The sequence below is a fragment of the Protomyctophum parallelum genome (assembly GCF_964188405.1).
Source record: "Protomyctophum parallelum genome assembly, chromosome: 6".
Lineage (NCBI taxonomy): Eukaryota > Metazoa > Chordata > Actinopteri > Myctophiformes > Myctophidae > Protomyctophum > Protomyctophum parallelum.
Window position 1 is genome coordinate 22311964 of NC_139701.1, and position 21501 is coordinate 22333464.

Consider the following 21501-nt stretch of genomic DNA (forward strand, 5'->3'; position numbering starts at 1 on the left):
TGATTTTTACTGTAATGATAATGACAGCATGCAGCTAGACAAGACAACAGATGGAGAAAATGTTTAGTAGAAATGGTAATTATTTTCTAACAATAAAAAATAAATGGTTGAAAATGTATTTTTCACGATTGTTGTGTGTTACAAAATCAGAATACATACATTTATTTTCCCAGATATTTCTTCTTTGATATGATCTCGTATCCTTTCTGACTGTCTCTGAATGCACTTGTTGAAGAACACCTGATACTGCATGCTATAATTGCTTCACTTAACCTTTATTTGCTTGGGCTGCAGGTAATCAAGATTGACTCATGACAAACTCTCTCATGTCATGGACTGATGGACTGGTCATTCTCGGGTAACTTGAGCATATCAATTGCCGCACTGTAGACCCCAAACATAAGTCATAAGAAAAATAAAAGCTCCTCAAGCTTTGGTAGACACATTTGCCAAGAGGGAACTGCCCATAGATTCAAACTCCTAAACTGTCAAGTGCATTGCAAGTGCTCTAGTTTGTTGTCGGAAGCTTGTAGCCTATGTTAAATATAAAAATCACACTTATGTGAAGTGAGGGGCGCTCTTATCATCATCATCCATCACATTATGCTCAGCCAATCAGCTGAGCGCATTCCATGCTCATACACCCAAATAAATGCAGGGACAGTCATTAGTCCACATCGACAACCATTGCAAGAACGGGAGCAGCGCATGTTCGAGCGGTAGTCCGACCATTGTTGGACTGTTGGTGCGTCTAATCTTAGTGTGCATCGCACCCCAAACTGTACATTCTGGGCCCATTCCGTGCTCACACACACACACACACACACACGCACGCACACACACACACACACACACACACACACACACACACACACACACAGTTGTGCATATGAGGGGCTATAGCGGCCCTCAAAAAACTAAAAGTTGAAAAGAAACCCAGGATTCCCAATGAAGTTGAACAAAGTTTGAATGACGTTCTGAGGTGAAAGTACAGTATAAAGGGTCCAAGGTCCAAAGAGTAAATTTGTGATTTTTTGTTGCATAGTGAAATAATTAGAATAAATAACATCACACAGGTCAGGTACAGTAATTTGATGATTTATTTTGTAACAGTTTTAGAAATTATGCTTTTTGAGTGTAACATGTAACAAAAAAAGAACCTTATCTCAAAAACAAACTCAATCTCAAGTCAAAACACATCAGTAATCTTAGCACTCTGGCCTTTTTTGATAGCTGTAAATAAACTACAAATTATACAAAAATATCAAAAAGCAATTACTCAAAGTCAAAAATCTCTGCCTCTTTCTCTTTCCAGAAAGCAAAGCTACGGTCAATGTATTTACAGATTTCATCATTGCTGAAACTAGTAATGTCAGTTCCACTTTGTATCATTCCCTCGTCAGGGGTAGGGCTCTGAACAATGACTTTGGGCACCAGTCGGACCTCTGGGAGGGAGTGTTTCTTAACTTCTGGAATGACTTCGGACTGATTCGGCGTGTTCCCAAAGAACTTGAGCTTAATGTCCTCAAAACCATCCTTCCACTCACGGTTCCCAGCCTCGATGTCCAGAACCACAGCCTTGTGGAACTCCCGGACCGTCTCCCAGGGGAAGCAGCCCAGGTGGTCAAACACCTCAAAACACAGCAGGTGTCTCACTTTGCGCTCATCTGGAGGCAGATCTTGCTCCAAGAGGTGAAAGTAGCCCAACATGAAGAGGTCGAGGGTGAGGCTGTCGTAGTCCACAAGCACCCCATCCACACGAGGCAGGAACTGCTCTGGAGAGTACAGGGCCTGCTGTTTGTGAAGCCTGCAGAGAGTGGTGGACAAAGTACACAACCTTAGAACTCGAGTCAAAGTATAGATATATTATTAAACTACAAGAGGTTCTCAGTGACTTACTATTGCAGTATGTTTTAATTTATACTTATTTTATACTTTTATACTTAAATTATACTTAAATATATACAAAAACTGTATTATTTTCACTTTCGGCATTTACACAACCTGGTACATCACTGAAGCAACCTAATGAATGCCCTGATTTGTTTATAGAACCACTATGTTACTACAGAAACACTTTGTTTGTCTCAGTTTGTCTAACTAGTGTGAGACAAACTGAATAAGTATTGTATTAATGCACAACCAAGCAAACCTTATGAACAAGGAACTACAGTATTTGTTCAGTTTGAGGTTTCACTTGGTTTTCAAAGGCGAAAAGAAAAGTGCATTACTACAATCAATGAAAACCATTTGTTGACTTCTACAGTTCTCTAGGGTGACAGTTATCAGCCTTATAAAACTATACAAACTTGAATACGATTTTTTTTATTCAAAGCTACTACTACATCAAAGCTATGCTTAAAGGAGTAGTTCCCCCACCGGCAGAAATATGTTATTGTCTCCGCTAGAAGACTCTGCATCATCAGATACAATAAATAATGAGTTCCTAACAGTTCTTGAGCCACACAGCTCAGAAATGTAAGGAGTTAACAGTATATATAATATTTGTCTATAAAATGTAGAAAAATGACAAATGACTGTCCATCACCAGCTTGCGGATAAGGATTGTACGATTAGAAACTAGAAATGCTGAAGGTCCACACATTTTTGAATAAAACCATGGTCCAGTCTCATGTGCACGCAAATAAAATTGCGGGTCGCGGGCCACGTGGGCACCATGGGGTGGGGCTGCCCACCTCGCCCCCACCCCTAGAAACAACTATGCCTGTTTAGTACAGTCAAACCAAGCTATACAAACCGGGTCCCATCCCAACCAACACTGGGGTGGCAGAGTATGAAAATATATTTTTTCACTTTGACAAATATTCATTATTCACACCTCCAAAAATCCAATTTTGTTCATTCAACTGAATCATGGGTGAATGTGTCACTGCTAGTGAGCCAGTCAGCGCAACATTGTCATCATGACATGCCGGCCCATAATACACACATTCAGAGTGTTAATTGCGTTTCTTGGCATTGATCGAATACAACAGAGAATTCAACTCGCGGTTGCGGTGACCTTTTTTCTTCTCTTTCTTCTTTTTTTTAATGTTTTTTTGTGGCTTTCGCCTTTATTTGATATGTTTTATGGAGGGACAGACAGTAGGCTGACAGGAAATGGGGAGAGAGATGGGGAGTCACTCCCGCTGAGCCACGGCCCAGGCCTTTTCTCTTTATTCTATCATTTCTCCAGGGTCCGCAGAGAGGTGTGCCGCGGTCGCGGTCCGCCTGTTGAGGACCACTGCAATATGCTATATCAGGCGATGGTATTCCAATGAGCCTCTAAAACAAAGCATCCTTGAGCTTATACTTATAATATCTGACCAATGAATCAAGTCTACAATGTTGGTTTCCCCCAAACCAAGAATAAGTATCATAAGAGAATATTTAACATAAATTATAAGTATCTCGTATAAAATGCAATGTTCGACAACTACCACCAATCTTAATACATATCACAATACAGCAGTTTATTTTCCTGCTAACACCATGCAGCCGTACCTGCGAATCTGTCTTGAAGGGACAATGGAGATCATGGTCTTCCAGTTCCCCAACATCTTGTTGACTGCACTCCTCTGCTTGAAGTAGTGTCCCAGCGAGCTGTTCATCATCATCTTCTTGTTCTCCTCGCTGCTCCTACGGTTTAACCCAGGCTTGTCAACCACGTCTGATCCACTGCCACTCGTCTTACTCTCTGAAGAGTCTTTACTCTTTGTTATCAGTGTTATCGAGTAGGCAGACTTCTTCCAGTGGCCCAGGAACAAGACCACAATGCGCTCTTTCCTGAGGCTGACGTTCTCTCTGACGTCAAGTTCCACGACATTGCCGACGTGTTCGTCGACGTCGATGCCGGAGTCACTGCTCCGGTCCGTCTCAGAGGCGGGCTTTGGAGTTTTTACCTGCTTCCCTGCAGTCAGCCTCTCTGCGCCCTGCTTCTCTATGTCCTTCTTCTCTACGTCCCGCTTCTCTGCATCCTGCTTCTCAGTGCCCACCCTGTCAATGGCGGGGCTGAATATTGTGTCCACCTCCTTGTCCTCTGAATTTTTGTCCTCAAAATTGCTCTTGAGGTTTCTGACGGACACTCCAAACTGTTGGATCTCAGTCTCTATCTTCTCCCTCTCCCTGGTGCAGTTCCGTCTCTCTGGCATCTGGCTAAAGACATAGTTCAGGTCCGTGTTGGGCATCTTGCAGAAGTCCTGGTCCACGAGGTTGGTCAGGAGCAGGGACATGCTCTTGACGATGCCTGAGATGCGGCCGCACCACACGGGCAGAGGGACCTGACTGTTGAAGTTCCTGAACTGCGTGTTGACCGTGATGTTGACGATGGGAGCGGGCAGGATGTGTCGCAGCTCCTCAGCCAGGCGGGCCAGCTCCAGCTCGTAGCCCTCAGAGTTCTTCTGCAAGGAAACGCTCAGGATCTGCTTCTCCAGGTAGATCAGGTCATCCTCGGTCAGCATCTCTCCGGAGGGCCCCAGGATGGCGTTGTGGGCCTGAGAGTACCTCCATGTGACCTTGGCCTCCTTGTCCCCATTCTCCTGTTAGAGGAGGCAAGCAGCAGGGACATTAATATGCAACATATTTTCAGGGGTTTTCAAATGGTTCAGAAATAGGAGAACAGTAGTAGTTTTAGTTACAAACCAAAACACAGAAATATGAATTGACCAATTAAACAAATGGCCATAATTGAGATGTCTATTCTATGAACCAGAGCTCAAATGTGGGGAGGGGGGAGGGCTGTGGATGGGTGTTCTGTGTATTTTGTGAAAAATTTAAAAGAAAAACATTTAAAAAAAAAAGAAAATCTGAGAGAGAAAGCGAGAGAAAGAAACAGAGAGAGAGAGTGACAGACAGAAAGAGAGAGTCAGAGAGAGGGACAATGAAGAGGAGCTGCGTATTGTTTAACAATTTGTCATTACTTAATATGTAATTATAAACAGTTTAACTGCAAATGAGACTTCCGGGACGTGTGTACAGTACACATATTTTGAACACGGTTACTGTAGTGTTCATTAATGACATGTTGTCCAGCAAACCCAGATGTGCGTTTTATATGTATTTTTTTGCTTCTGCCTGTTCTGAAAACACGGCGTTACTTGCTGGCTTAGTGGCTGCTATGTTACCGTAGTGTTGATGGACTCACCTTCCTCCTCTGGTCTTGCTCAGCCAGTAGCCTGGTCTGCAGCTGCCTCACCATGACCTGCCTCTTCCACTCGGCGATGGGGCGGCCCCTCTCGTCATGGCTGGGCACCAGGTAGTCCATGTCCGACAGGTTGGCCTCCTCCGTGGGCAGCACCACCATCCTGTTCTGCAGGAGCACACAGGGAAGCCCACTGGATGTCAGCTACAGTATTAGCAGGCAGCAGGGATGACATGAGTTCAAAGCAAGCAGTCACAGTAATAGCGTGAGAAAAGGGTAGACAGAGTATTCTGGCCCTTTGTGTGTCCCCACCGGAATAGTAACTAAATATATTGTTGACCCCTATTTAACAATAGTTAAATAAAGATTAATTGACCGCCATTTAAAGACAAATTTAAGTATTTAAATTACATTTAAGGCATATTTAAGTGTTTAATAATTTTAAGAGATTTAATTTTAAGACATACCAGTAAAAAAAAAACACATTATACAGTATATATATTTAATAGGATCATCACATGTCATCGAATACCTCTACTCAGGCTATAATGGTCTCTTTTTTCTTCTTTTTAACTAGTGCCACTAGTAGAATTGCTAGAAGCACACAGTGCTAGTGTTGCTACTACTATACCAGAATACTCCATTATGAAAAGCAGCAGAAAAATGTGACCCTTACCAACATGACACTGACATACAGTAAGATGAGTCATTCCTATGGCCAAAGTAACTAACAGACAAAGAAAGCGGTTCAACAGAAGAGAGGGCAAGTTGAAGTCAGAGAGAAGAATCTTCCATAACAATGATCAGGGTTGCAGATTAAGATCAAACATGCAGTTTGATTTAGGAGTGAGGGGTGGGGGCTCCATATATCAGATGGGAACCCCCAAACTCAATCACTCAATCTGCCCCAGGTTGTGCTTACTCCTTGAATGTTAAAGGATTCTGTTAGCCCAGAACCTTTCAAAGATGGAATCAACCCCTGCATGTTGTTCAGGATGCCATTTCCGCTCAGAACCTGTGCAGCTGCCATCGGCTTCTGTTCATTGGTGAGGTCTCTCTCTGTCTCGGTGACCTTAGTTGAAGGAGGACATTCACATTGCACATTGCACATTGCACTCGAGTGCAAACCACATACTGGACATGTACTGGTAGAAAAGTGAGAGATGGACTTATTGTGCTGTTATCAGGGGTCCAGATTTAATCAAACATGCCGTTTGATTTGGGAGTGAGGGGGGCTCCATGTTGGCCTTTGCCTGGAGCCCCCAACTCATTTCACTTGATCTGCCCCTGGTTATGCTTACTGGTTGTCCTGTAAAGCTCCCTGACTGTTTTAAAGATGAAATGGACTTCATGTTTGCAAACAGGCCTTTGTCAGTCAAGTTGCGTGCATCGGGCAGCATCTTCTCTTCAACAGGGACGTTTTTCTCGGTCTCAGTGACCTTAGTTGAAAGAGGATGAGTTAAACAAGAAGCAGAGCTACCCAACCTCAGAGAGGATTGTCCATAAAAAGTGTCAGGGTTCAGATTAAAAAACATATAGTTTGATTTAGGAGTAAGAGGGCTCCATGTTGGCCTTTGCCTGGATCCCCCAACTCAGTCACTCAATCTGCTGTTGGTTGTGCTGGAGGGCATACGTTAGTCCGACGAAACAATAGTCCGACATACGTGGACGGTTAAGACTCATACGTGGACGGTTAAGACTCACCCGTGGCTCCAACATACGTGGGCGGTTAAGACACATACGTGGGCGGTTAACCCATGGCTACGAAATACATGGGCGGTTAAGACTCAGTGGCTCACCCGTGGCTTCTGCGTGTGGTTATGTTAGGGTTTTGGGTAGGGTGTCGGACTATTGCGTGTCGGACTGTTAGGACGTCGGACCAAAGATATGCACCCGGTTGTGCTTACTGGTTGTCCTGTAAATCCCCCTGACAGTTTTAAAGATGAAATGGACTTCATGTTTCCGAACAGGTCGTTGTCAGTCAAGTTGCGTGCATCCGGCATGATCTTCTCTTCAACAGGGATGTTTTTCTCGGTCTCAGTGACCTTGGTTGAAAGAGGATAAGTTAAACAAGAAACAAAGCTGCCCAAAGAGATCAAAAGGTTAGAATTAAATCAAAGTAATGGTTGCCAAACTGTACAGTGTAACTTCTCTATTCTTACTTCCACCATCAGAAACAAAGCTAAGAGTCAATAGGATCATCCAGGGATGCATGAAGGTGTACAGAATCAGATCTGGATTTGAATGGCAATCCATCCAGTAATGTTTGCGATATATTCTTTGGGACCAAAGTGTTGGAAGAAGGAAATAACATTGTCATCCTTAGCACCACCACTAGCAAGTGACCTTCCAAACATTAACACGGACAGTAAAATGACATAGTGGCCAGCTAAAAGACAATAGCAGTGACTCAATAGTGATTCGTGAAGGCAAGTTTCAGTCAGAGAGAAAGATTTTCCAATAATTATTAGGGGTGCAGATTTAATGAAGCATACAGATTTAGTAGTGATTGGGCTCCTCACTCGATCTGCCCAGGTTGTGCTTACTCTTTGAATGGAAAAGGCTTCTGTTAGCCCTGACTCTTTTAAAGATGGAATCCACCCCATATTCCTTAAGGATGTTCTTTTTCGCCCAGAACCATTGCCACTGCCATCGGCTTCTGTTCATTAGGGATGTCATTCATTGTCCCTGTAACCTTGGTTGAAGGAGGACATGAGTGCAAACCATATGCTGAACATGTACTGGTAACAAAGTTAGAATTTATTGTGCTCAGGGGTGGCATTTTTATATCTTAAAGCAGCACAATAGTGAAGAGAGGGCAAGTTCCTCAGAGTGGATTGTCCATAGAAATGATCAGGGGTTCAGATTAAATCAAACATGCCGTTTGATTTAGGAGTAAGGGATGTCCATGTCGGCCTTTGCCTGGATCCCCCAACTCAGTCACTCAATCTGCCCCTGATTGTGCTTACTGGTTGTCCTGAAAGTTTTAAAGATGAAATGGACTTCATGTTCCCAAACAGGTCTTTGTCAGTCAACTTGCTTGCATCCGGCAGCATCTTCTGTTCAACAAAGATGTTTTTTTAGCTAGATTGAAATACTGTAATTAAGATTTATTTCCCTTAAAAATTATGAGGGGGTTGCAGATTTAATCAAATCCAAGTTTGATTTGATTTAGGATTTCAATCACTCAATCTGCCCCTGTGCTTACTGCTTCTAGCGTAAAGCTGGCTGGCTTTTCCGTGAGCGGTTGTTTTTCTGGGTCCAGCAGCAGCTTCGGGTACTTGGTTGAAGGACAAGAACAGCAAGCAAGAACGGCAAGAACAATTCGCTCATGAATAATGAACAAGAACACACACAAACACAAACACACATATGGTGCATACACATGAAAAACACTGTATAGAGCATACAGCTCCATGTTTTTCCCTATTGGGGTAGACATTAAACAAAAATCACTAAAACGTTTTATTGAAAATAGTTTTAGCGAAATTATATATTTCTTTGGTTACAAAATGTTACACTTGTTGAACATATTTTCTTATGTTTTTCCATAAATTTGTGCGTAGGTATTACTTTATGTGCATATTATAATAATAATAATAATAATTATTATTATTATTATTTAAAAAATGTATGTATTTTTGGGAGTGATACCATTCTGGCCTTTGCCTTGGGCCCCTAAACTCGGTGACTAGTCTTCCCCGGTTGTGGTTACTAGTTGTTCTGTAAATCCCTCTTAAAGATGAAATGGACTTCTCCAACCACATACTGGACATCAACTAAAAAATCACTGGGTCAGAGTGATTATGCGCTCAAAATAAGCAATAACAGAGTAACAATGTAAGGTAGGGGTGAACGTATTGCGCTTACTGCTTGTACTGATAAGGTTCCTGATATCTTCGAATCTTTTAAAGTTGTAATGGACTTCATTTCCTTGAGCAGGTTGTTTGCGCCAAGGCCACACGCATTTGGCAGCATCTTCTTTTCATCTTTTGCTGCCTCCACGACCTTGGTCTGAGTAAAACCTTTAAGAACTGCAAAGAAAACCATAAGTGGTTTGTGTTATTTTGTGTTTTTTTCCCCCTGCAATCATACCGTTTCCAATATTATGTTAAACACATGTTCTTTCGTTGAGCAGCGTAACCGGTGATCAGAAGCACAGCTCTCACCGGATGTCGCTATATGAACCTGTTCTATGACGTCACTTTTGACCTTCTCATGTTGGTCAGGCGTGTGAGATGACCTACGACTGGCTGCAGGGTGTCTTGCCTGGGGAGTATCATCTACCTCTGGTTGCTGATTGGGTGAAAAGAGTGACAATGCCGATGCCTTTGTGGTTACAACACGGAACACGCTTGATCAAAGAAAACAAATGTTAGCAAAGCAAATGAACCGGATCAAATTGGCTTTCACCTTTAAGCTGGCCATCTGTGTGCTAGGTCTGCGACTGTCCCCGCATGTGTCACTCAGGCACCGGTAATAGTCCTCTCCACTGGGCTGCCACGACACTGTCGTCCTCCCCTTCACGTCCTCCTCTATTAGAGCAGTGTCCTCCTTGACTTCCTGCTCTATTAGAGCAGTCTCCTCAACGGGCTGATCCACAGAAAAGGGCTGGCAGAGACAACACAGGGAGAAAGAGACGTCATTATGTTATATTAACCACTCTTTACGGTAGAGTATGTTAATACAGTATAACTAGCACAACTGTAGTGGCTGGGTGTGGTCTCCCTGCTCTTCAATGATGATACTGTGGTACGGTAAAACCACTACAGGTTGACGATAGGTATTGCATGCAACTCTGATGGAAATACCTCGCCTTGCCAAACATGCTCTTTGTTATACAGTAGCTCAACAGTAAAGATGTCAGCGCTCTTATTGGGGGACCCGGAATCATTGACAAAATAATGATTGTCATACGACAAATGTTTTTGTCACCCCAATACACATTAATATGAATCCAACATATTACCAGCAAGATGATTTGTAAAAAAAAAATGAATCCATCAAACCATCAAAAAAATAAAACCATCAAACCATCAAAAAAATGAAACCATCAAAGCTGCAGCATCACAAGGAGGCAACCTGTGGAATACTTCCAAGCAAGTCTCAAATATCTCAACGGTCAACAGACGGGATTAGCTAAATACGGTGAGCTAGCTTTGATCTCAGCAACATCTCATCAAGTTGCATGGAAACAACAACACTATATTATATCATATATTTTAGTCTCTCTCTCAGCTAATTGCTCCCTGGCCTAGAAACAATAAACCCCTGGTGTTGAGGGAACAAAAAGCAGTGAGCTAGTATACAGCGCTTAAGTGGTTAAAGTCCCATGGGGGACCGAAGAACAAATGGGAGCTGGAGTATATACAGTACAGTAGTGTAAAAGTATAGTATACGTGTAGTGGAGCGCAGGGTGAAAGAGAGCAACCTTGAGTGTACTGACAACATTTCACACCACTCCAAGGGCGGATGCAATATTTACAGTATGGAAACATTTACACATGTACCCCCCCCCCCACCCTCTCCACCTAAATTAACCTGCAATGTCCTAATGGAGTCCATGCATAGAATGCATATCAAGTACAGCTCTCCAAGGACAATATATATATATATATATATATATAAAAACTAAACATCAAAGTGCGGTTCTGATAGGGCTGCCGCAATGCAGCATGCTGTTGTGTTGTGCTTTGTCTCCATGAGGTGGTCCTTGCCGTTTCCTGTCACGCGGCACTTTGATGTCTGGCAGCACCCAATACGCTGTGACACCGCTCCGGCAGACTGAATAAACTTCCCAGAAGTTGTGTAATAAGCAAACAGATAAACAGTGTGTGCATGTGGGGGGAAGGATGGCGACGGGAAAAGGGTGGAGGATGGCGGGGGCGCAATTCCTTTGTGACCCTTCTTGTAACAGTTCAACGTCCTCAAAGCCACAGCGCGTTCGCTCTTGTGAATTTAATTAGATCCAGTGGCCGACCAGCATTTGGTTTTCATCAGCACCCCATCATAATCGCCACGCAGACATAGATAGCCTAACCTCGGCTTTGCCGGGATCCACTCTCTCTCTCTCCCCCATATTATCTGAGGCCACAGAGACCCCAGGCAGGACAGATGAGGAGCAATGGTTTCCCCACAAACAGCTCCTTACTGTACCACTGACACAGACACAGAGTCAGGATTCTGTAATCCCCGTGCGGAAAGCCAAGGTGACTGGAAATAGTTTGAGACAAACATACAGCATCTATTTACATAACATTATGTCAATTCGTTTTTTGTCTTTTCTCTGGAATTTATCATGAGAATAGCTTTTCCCCCTTATGTAAATTTTCAACATGGAATGCATACATTGGTAATGGAATACATTATACAGAGTACACTTAAATGTAAATACATGTCCGCCTCCACTTTCATATAATCTTGGTCACGTAATTTCCTACACCTTGGGGAAGAGTGCTTGTGGTTCTGCAGTATTAACGATCAAGATACAACAAGAATCCATCAATCTTTTTGTTGTTACTTAAAACAGCTGGTTGGGATCTAGCTAAACTGTACAATGCCTCGGTTGCCAACTCAGTGATGTGTCAAATGACAAAATCTTTTAGTACATGAATAAATTAATCAATCTTCTTCATTCTAGCATACTGCTCACACAGCTCTTACAGTAATCCAAACTCTAAAACTTTCTTCAGAAGCATCCAACCATAACAGAATATTGGAAGCCATTAGCTTAGTCATGGCTAACAGTAAATATACTATAACAGTGACCAGAAAATAAGTAAAAATTCTGCCAAGCCAGCCTCGTGCTGCTATGGCTCGCCTCAGGAGATTCACTAAAACTACCACTCCCATTCTTCAGGCTGCAAAGAAAATAGTTACATTCAAGCAGTCAAATAAGTAAAATAGTAATAAATAAACAAATAAATTAATAAATAGGTAAACAAATTAATTAATTAATTAAGTAACTAAGCAACAAACCAAACAAAAAACATGGTAAACAAACAAACAATATACTAGACTAACCTACTAACCTTGACACAATCTATGAACAGGCATAGGACTTACTGTGAAACTCCGGCGGCACTGACTTGGGCAGTCGAGCCACGTATCCAGGCAGACCCCTAACAGGTGAGGATATGACACTATCTGCAGATGACCGACCATCCGTTTGACACCATCGTCAACATCTCAGCTTGTGGCCAAGGGCCGCAAGGCAATAAACAATAAACTCTGATCGGAGAATGTTGTTAATAATTAAAGGGAGAGGATAGGGTGGCTGGTAATGCACCTAATGCACGGTCAAACCAATGGCCATGTTGTTGCACGAAGGGAGGTATCAGCGGAAGGCTGTCAAAGCAGCTGGAAAAGAGACACTTTATCCATCGCATTCAGGTGCTTTTTCCACTCCAGTCTCTTCTGCTGAATGAGAAAGCCATCACACCTTCTTTTTTCTTTTTTTGGCAACGTCTGCCTGAGATGATTAGCAAAATGCCATTGTGGAAACACAAGGTCTTGACCTGAATTCACGCCGGAACTAACAGATGTTGTGGAAAAGCTTATGGGGAAGTCTGGATGGGAGAAGAGATAAACAGAAGTCTCTTGTGTCACACGCAGTCATTAGCACACATACCTTTGTCCAAATGACATTAATTGTGTGCCCGTTGTGACAAACTGTGAACACATTCTGTGGTATCAGAGTTTCCCGAGAAATACATACTTTTACATGACGTCCCCATCAAAATCAACAGGTTCAGTGGTGGAGTATTTAAGTCTGACTTATAGTCAGTTAAGTAAGGGTGTTGTGCACAGAAAACAGCAGGTCTACAAGCTCTGTGATGTGCTGTGGGCTTCTAGATAAGCTATTCTTGGTGTCAAGCATTAGGTCTACTTCAATGAATTAAAAACAAAGACACACTGAGTTTGAAAGCAAAAAGAATGGAGGGAAGTAGTATTTTCCTTAGTTCTACCTTATTATCAATACATCTCTGGAGGTCTGTCAGTAATGGGAATCATAGGGCTTGTTCAGGGATCTAATTTAGACTTTAGCGTAGAATTGTAGAATACGTCCCCATGTGTGATAAACATTGTGCTGTAATCCAGCCAGGGTCTTTGTGAGATTGCGGAGACAGATCTGTATCCAGAAGCTTGATGCAACAGAAGATGAGGGTTTAATGAGAAGCATGCCTGTGCATTCTTTTATCTTTGCTGTAGTGAACTGGGAGAGGACAAGCCCATGCACAAAGTTCACAAGGTACCCTCTAGTGGCGATGGTGATTTAGACTACATCACCCACAGTCATCCATGGCAAACAGCTCCTTCTTCCCCATAGGTAACGTATAAAGGGCAATGAATGTCCCAGAAAAGCACAGTGATGAATTACAGGACATTTGGCCTGATTCTGTCTAAAACATGTTCTAAAAATACCAGTTGTGGACCAGAATGTTTTTGCCAAGATTGCCGTGAATGAAGAGTGAAAAAAAAGAGAGTATGTGTGCAAAATAAACCTCACGCCACGCACTGTTTATTTGAATGCAGCTGTTCCTGAGAGGCATGGTGAGGAAGAGCGCTTGGCTTGGGAGCCAAAACAAAACATGGCGAAACACGCAACTCTCCTGGTCAGCGGCTCGAGCAATCCATTTGGGTCAACAATCGGAAATGAGAATCTGACACTTTAGAACTGATGAACCCAGTGACACAAATGTGGAACACACCACTACAAGCGTAACTAAAGCATGACTGAAACAGTAACACAGTGTACGTTTCAGAGTGCTCCTCCGAATATGACAAGAAGGGACTTAAAAGCATGCCATTTCTGGTGCCTCAGATCATCGGATGCCCTATCGGATGAACCCACTTTGTTGTCATCATTTCTCAGGTCATCGGGCAGTGCCAAGAAACATAATACTTCATACAGTCTGCTGCCACACTGTGTGGTATTCAGGGGTGACCATTGTGACACTTCCAAGCCCTGGAGAAGAATAAAAACTAAAACATGACACACAATCAAACGCAGGATTGAAGCCCAGTGACGTCCTGGTCTCCAGGCTCCAGTTGCCTGTTCCCGGCATCAGAATGGTGAAAACGCTGAAACTTAAGCTCCTGGATCTCATAACGTGATCAGCCCCTAGGCCTTCCACCTGAGCCACTGGAGAGGGGTAACTGATAGGCCCGTTGGCCCGTTGGTGGCTCTGCCTGCGTTCGACGTGGCAACGGCCCCTGTGCTAATTAGCTTTTCCCCATTGTTGACAGAGGATTATTGCTGAGGGAGCAGAGCCCATCACTGGCTCCCCCGTCATCAACCACTTCACATATGAGTACTCGGTCCTCCTCCTGCTGCTGACTTATTCATTGTTTCTATTAGTTGCTATTGTAGCTTCCGGTACTATCTCACGTCATCCGTTGCAGTCGACGTCACAAGCCCTGGGACTGTGGCGAATGAGACAAGTATAAAGAAGATAGCTCTCTCGTCCCACAGGTGGACTGTTATTTACACGTGTCGACTGTACAGAGTCAGACAGGGTGGTCCATCTCCAGCTTAAAGGAGAAATATTACTGCTTTAACCCCATCTCAGATTTCAGTAATGAAAGGCAATGCTCCCTGTCAAACAATTATGTTCCCGGATGGGAACGTGTGGTTCCCAATTAGACCCAGGCACCTCCAGAGTTAATCGAAGTGTCCTTGAGCAACACACTGAACTAGGGTTTTCCGGATCCGATCATGTGATCGGAAATCGGGGCCGATCACATCATTTTCAAATGGATCAGGGACAAAAAAACGTGATCGGGACATCCCTAGCATCATTATTATATCCATATCATGATATTAGACTGGATATTGTCTGTGATTTGGGATATTTTACTATTATGATAGTTATTATATTATGATGATATGGCGTAAGTGTCGGTATCGGCAGATACTCAAAATCAACTGATCGGAATCGGACCGAAAGCAAAAAACTGTGATCGGGACATCCCTGCACTGAACCCCAAAATGCTCCCGATTTGCAGGTTGGTGCCTTGCATGGTTTCCTCCGCAATCGGTGTATGAATATGTGTGAATAGGTGAATATAATGCACTTTGGAGCGCTTTGGATAAAATCGCTATATAAATGCACCATTAACCATTTTAACAGGTTATGCAAAGCCAAGCACCCTTTGCTTTCTTTAAGGCCAATGCAAGCCAGATTTAGATCTTGTGGCGCCCTGATCGGGACTCACTGCAGTAAGGTGCAAACAGAGTGTCGACACTGAAATATTCATCAGTTAAATTAAGGGGTGCCGTATTTAACAGTCAAAACAAAAAGGCTAATCTCAGAGAGTCCTTGGTGGTAACTGAGAAGGCCAAAGCCCATCTGCTGCTGTACATGGATTTAAGCGGCTTAGACTGTGATGCCTTATTAGTTATTAACCACCAATACCATCATTGTCCACTTTTTACGGCAATTAAATTGAGAGTCAATCAATGAAGAAGAACTGCTTCAGCGTGGGGCCGTGTTGAATTACATACATGTTCAAGAATAAGTAAAATGACAGTGATTGCCGTGATGAAACTGATATGAAATTGTGCAGCAGTTGCACAACCTCCCAGATGTCTGCTGCTGACCGCCTTCCGTGTCCTGGCTTTGATTTGCACACCAAAGAAAACAGCAGCTCGGCGAAGCAGTGGCCACAAACTTGACCGAGGCTAGCGCGCCAGAAGATGTAGGTTAAGTTAACCACATGAACCCTAGCGCCTCCGTTCTGGGGCGAACAATTGGCAAAAATAGCAGATGTTTGTGAGGATGTAGATCGGCTATTTTTGGCATAGAGGTGTTTGGTGTAGAAGGACAAAAGGAGGGGGCCAAGTACAGACTCCTGGGGGACTTTGGTCGGGCATACGAGGTTACATTAAAGGGGGGATTCTTACATGTTTCTCCATGGCACGGAGGTAGCTGGCACAGTCGTAGTGTCCGTTGTAATCTGCCAAGTCTGCTGCCGTAAATCCATCAATGTCTCGCTCCAAGGGGTATGCTTGATTGGCCAGGAGGATTTTGCAGCACTGAGAGAGAGAGAGCGAGAGAGAGGGGACAAATTACTTATAAGCTCCTTGTATGTAATACATTTATTTATGATTTATGAACAGAGACCCTGGCCGACCTCTAGCTCCCGGTTCTCCGCAGCATCATGCAGGGGCGTGCCCCCCCAGTAGTCCTTGATGACCTTTGCCCCCATGCCAAGCAGCCTCTCCAAGATGCGCCGGTGCCCTCCACTGGCGGCAAAGTGCAGAGCAGTTGCTCCTTCTTTGTCTTGGCAAGATATGCTTAAGTCAGTGAATGTGACCTGTGCCGGGCAGATCAGACACAATCAAGGTGACAATGTGACACACGCACACACACACACGCACGCACGCACGCACGCAGGTATTATTAATGTTTGATAGAGTATGGTTTTGAACAGTGTACCACCGACCAGCCAGACCACCACACCATAGTGGCCCATATGTGCAGCAGCGTGCAGGCCACTCATGCCGTCATTGGCCCTCAGGTGGACATCGGCCCCGCAGTCCTTCACCAGGTACTGGGCCACGTGCAGGTGTCCCTCCTGGCAGGCTAAGTAGAGTGGCGTTGCACCGTTGCTCATCTGCCGGTTCACACAGCTGCAAGGGGGGTGGGGTGGGGGGGGCGAGATGTAGGTAACGTACAAAATTCAAGGCATTGAAATCGAGAGGGAGGTCTTATTAGTGTCCAAACACAGAGGATAACGTCATGTGATCTTTTATCTGCGCTGTCAAATTGGCGGCTCGCATCCGTGACTCCTCTCTGAAATCTCAGATGTCGTCTATTCACTGCACAGCGCTTTCAACTGCACGCCGTGTGAAATAAACACCAATCTCTTCAGTAGCTGATGAAAGGGCTTTTCATGGGCCCAAAAATCTCTGATCTTAAAAGTGGACAGCGGATCGGTTATGGTGTGGTCCGCAACATCCGACTACGCCATTTCAACGTACGGCGTCAGGCCTCGTTTACATTACGTTACATTACATACACATACTGCACTTGTGACAAAGGCCGCTGATGTGTGACAGACAGTCACCGGTCATCCATTATTCACGAGTTGCGGATGGTCTCACGTGATGCAGCGACCCCACCGTGTGTCATGCAAATTACAGCTGTGCCCTCCAGTAACAAAGGCATGAAAGGGGGGAGATGACTGTGACATGGCTTTAGTTGTCTGAGTCTGAGTGCTTAATGTCTCGGGTTCAGAGGGTTGGGGGGATGGCACGGCAGAGGGCGGATGACATTTCATACGATCCCCTCTCTTTTGACTTTTGACTGGGCAGCGACCCGCACACTGTCAGACGCACTCAGGTGTAGCCGACAGCGCCCCTGAAAAGTGAAGTTGGACGATTGTCTGGTTGATAATCTCCAAGCATTCACGCACATGAAATAAGAACTTATTTATTTTCCATCATCATTTATTTAACTCCAGGACCATGTCTGACTGTATGTGAATCATGTCCTATCTGAACTTTAAACTGTTGTGATGTGCTCACATCCTTATAATTTAACTAATAGGTTTCTCAAGTTCTCAAATTCCTCCTGGCCTCATGTCGAAGGGTCCTTGAGCAAGACATTTAAAACTTAAAACGGCTCCTGATGAGCCGTGTGTGACTATGTGTGTGAATGGGTGAATCTACCACACATTGTAAAGGTACTACTCTATAGCAGATGTTCTTTAAGTGAGGTCCGGGGACCCCCAGGGTCTAGAGTGTCAAAATCAGTTTAACCACTTTAACCCTGTATACAGCTATCAATCTACAAGCTGTCATGATGCCACACGTTGTGGTTGGGCTTGTAGATCGGCAATCGGCTATTTCTATGAAATCTTGAAACACAACACAACTGCACAATTTTCTATGAGGGTCCCGGCACAAAATATTTTCAGATGGGGGTCCTACCTACTAAATACTAATTTGGGGGTCCTTGACATGAAAAGGTTTGAGAACCCCTGCTGACAAACACGTCTTGACGGTCTGATGATAAACAAACTGTCAACACGGCTCCCGGAAATCCTTGCCAGTCACGCTCCAAAATAAAGAACGAAGCGGAAGTAGGGGGCGTGGCCAGGAATTCTGTGTATAGAATGCAGACCATTTTAAGCGCAGAAAGGCCAACAGCGGGGATGAAGCCAGGCAGGTGAAGCTCTTACCCGGGTGCTTGCTGCACCAGTACGTAGTTTCTAACAGATGAAGCTCTTACCCGGGTGCTTGCTGCACCAGTACGTAGTTTCTAACAGATGAAGCTCTTACCCGGGTGCTTGCTGCACCAGTACGTAGTTTCTAACAGATGAAGCTCTTACCCGGGTGCTTGCTGCACCAGTACGTAGTTTCTAACAGGTGAAGCTCTTACCCGGGTGCTTGCTGCACCAGTACGTAGTTTCTAACAGATGAAGCTCTTACCCGGGTGCTTGCTGCACCAGTAGTTTCAAACAGGTGAGGTCTCCCTTGGCTGCAGCGTAGTGCGCAGGCAGCGCTCCACAGTGAGTCTCCACCTCGGCCACACCCCCGACAGACAGCAGCCACTTGATCACATCCACACGACCGAAACGGGCCGCGAGGTGGAGCGCCGTGGCTCCGCCAGCGTCCTGGTTCTAGAAGTGACCAGAAGGTGCACGGACTGTTTCACTGTACATTACATTATTAACAGACTGTTTCACTGTACATTACATTATTAACAGCATTCTAAACCCCAACAGTATCACCATGCATGCTGGAATGAACCTTTAAAAGAGACACTGAAAAAGAAAAGAAAAGAAAACTAAACTAAAACAAATAAGGATCCAAGCCTAACTTTGATGAGAAAATCAAACGCAGGCATTTATTTACTTTGTTGGCAATGCAGCAGGGTAGCTTTTCTTTCTTGTGTCTGATCAGATACTGTAGAGCAGGGGTCAGCAATGAAGTGGCATGTTTTCATTTTCTTGATAGTCAGTGTGTCGTATCAGCATTACGTTTTATTACGACACCACGTCAATCAATCAATCAATCATGTTATATTTCCAAGTGATTTTGATTGTCCATAGCCATAGGCTATTAACTACCTTTATTTATTTTCTTCTTTAGACATATTTTCTCAAGATTTTGGTGATTTTCACCCAGACAATTATATTTTTGTAATTTTCATAATGTTGCTGTGGTGGGTGGGTCTTTCAGTACCTTCATGATGCTCAGTGACATCACATCATAGAAGGTAGTTTTGTTTCCCTGCCCACATCCCTGTTTTTTTCTACAGGCAGGTGTTCGGGTGAATTTCACCCGTGTTTTGTGATAAGTGTGATAGAGAAGAAATCGCATAAACCCACAATTCCCACAACACATATGCCAGTGATCACCCTCACTTGTGCCAATGTTGGCACCCATGCCTAAGGTTGCCTAGCCCTGCTGTAGAGTGAGGAAAAGTCATTGTCCTTAATGGGACCACATTCTGAAAGCTGTGCTTGTGGCTTTCAGTGGGACAACAAACACTTTACAGCAAATTACTCCAATTAGAAGTTGACTCAAATGTATTAGTTTGAGAAACCACCTTTCATCATCAAGAGGGCACTCTGTAACCACTGGTAAAACTTGAGGAGTGAGGACAGCCCCATTCCCATCTGGAGATAATTAGAGAGCCTATGTAATTCTACAGGATATCAAGTAAGTTAACACCATATGATGTAATCAGCTGGTAAGACATCTGACATGGGGTATACTCTGCAGTACCTTTTACAAATAATTGCGTAATCCTGGTTGGGGATCAGTTAGAATGTCAGATAAGATGACCAGGAGAAGCCATCTCCTCAATTTGGACTGACATTACACGCAACTCAACTGAAAGACAAGTGAAAGCCCGGAAGTGTGGCGTTGACCTCTGCAGTGCAGTACCATCCGTATTGGAGCTTGCCAGACTCACCTCAATGTTGCATCCGCCCTGGTCCACCAGCCACTGCAGTTCGCGGGTGTGGCCAGTGGCCGCTGCATCATGCGCTGGCGTGGCTCTGTTCAAGGCCCGGGTGTCAGCTGCAAGGCCCAACTCGCTCACCAGGAAACACAGGCACTCCCGGCGGCCACAACGTGCTGCATGGTGTACCGGGCCGGCACCCTGGGCATCAGTGATGTCTGGCAAGAGCTGACCACAGAACGCCAGCTCCCTCAGGGTTGCCAGGTCCCCGGAACGAGCTGCCTGGATGGCTCGGTGCAGCACCATCCCCTGGCTGGCACTATCTCTCCCTGAGCTGGAAGAGTAAGCTATGGCACACAGAACAGGCTCGCTGGAGCTCCTTGGATCCCTGTGAGCTACCGTCTCTGGCAAGAACATAGGCCAATGCTCTCTCTCTCACATACACACACGCACACACACACACACACACACGGCCAGCCACACACATACACATTACACATACATACACACACACACACAAACCATATGCACACATGCACTCTTTGCCTCCTCCCGAGCCAGGAAAGCGACACCCGAGCAGCAGCCAGCTGGCCAGCGGGACTGTGGGACTAAGAGGAGGGGGTCAGGCCCAGTGAGATAGAAAGGTAATGAAAGACGGGTGGAGGCACAGCACTCATGGCCTCCCGCTCCCCTTTGTGCAGCGGTGAACACATGCTGGCATACGCAGCCGCGCTTCACTGGAGACAGGGGAACCGAGGCGGCACGGAAACTTAAGTAACGGGAGAAGTCACTGCCAAGCCATGGCGGATTACGCAGAGTGTTTTTATTTCACAACTATTTAAAAAAATTGAATTCAGCTGGGAGTGAATAAAACAACGATGTTGGAGATGATGGTCATCGTGAGATTGCACACAAAGGAATGTTTAATTGATTAAAATGTGTGTCGTTTTTATTATTGGAATTGCAAGATGCATTAAAAAACAACAATAACATTCAATTCGAAATCCATACTTATTATAAACTAGTAATTAAAGCAATTAAATAGTTTCAAGCGCTGACCTTAAAAAATAAATAAGTCGTATTCAAACATAATTCAATGATTTCCTGCACAACATGAGCAGCTAATGTGCAGAAGAACAGATGAGCTAGTGCACTTACCTGAGGTTGTAACAAGCCAGCAAGATTCTTTCAGCACAGTAAAGCAAGTAATCGATCCATCCAACCATCCATCCATCCATCCATCCATCCACCCACCCACCCACCCACCCAACCAGCCATCCATCCACCCACTCCCAACCTCAAGCAAGTAATCCATCCAACCAACCAACCAACCAACCAACCAACCATTCATTCATGCATTCATTCATTCATTCATCCATCCATCTATCCAATCCATCCATCCATCCGTCCGTCCGTCCGTCCGTCCATCCACCCACCCACCCA

General features: G+C 44.5%; 1 protein-coding gene across 2 annotated transcripts; it reads right to left on the bottom strand.

Moving 5' to 3' along the window:
* Nucleotides 1–1097: 1097 nt before the first annotated feature.
* espnla (espin like a) lies at nt 1098–21322 on the bottom strand. 2 transcript variants are annotated; one of them, XM_083766996.1, is made up of 11 exons: nt 20071–21322; nt 18579–18769; nt 16589–16775; nt 16277–16459; nt 16047–16178; nt 9554–9751; nt 9310–9436; nt 9011–9174; nt 5144–5308; nt 3505–4538; nt 1098–1807 (listed from the first exon to the last, which is right to left on the bottom strand). In XM_083766996.1, the coding sequence occupies exons 1-11, from the start codon at nt 20473–20475 to the stop codon at nt 1276–1278; spliced, it is 3318 nt and encodes a 1105-aa protein (XP_083623122.1). In that variant the 5' UTR covers nt 20476–21322; the 3' UTR covers nt 1098–1275. The 2 variants fall into 2 exon arrangements, with proteins under 2 accessions (XP_083623122.1, XP_083623123.1); XM_083766997.1 differs by lacking the exons at nt 9011–9174; nt 9310–9436.
* Between the last annotated feature and the right edge of the window lie 179 nt (nt 21323–21501).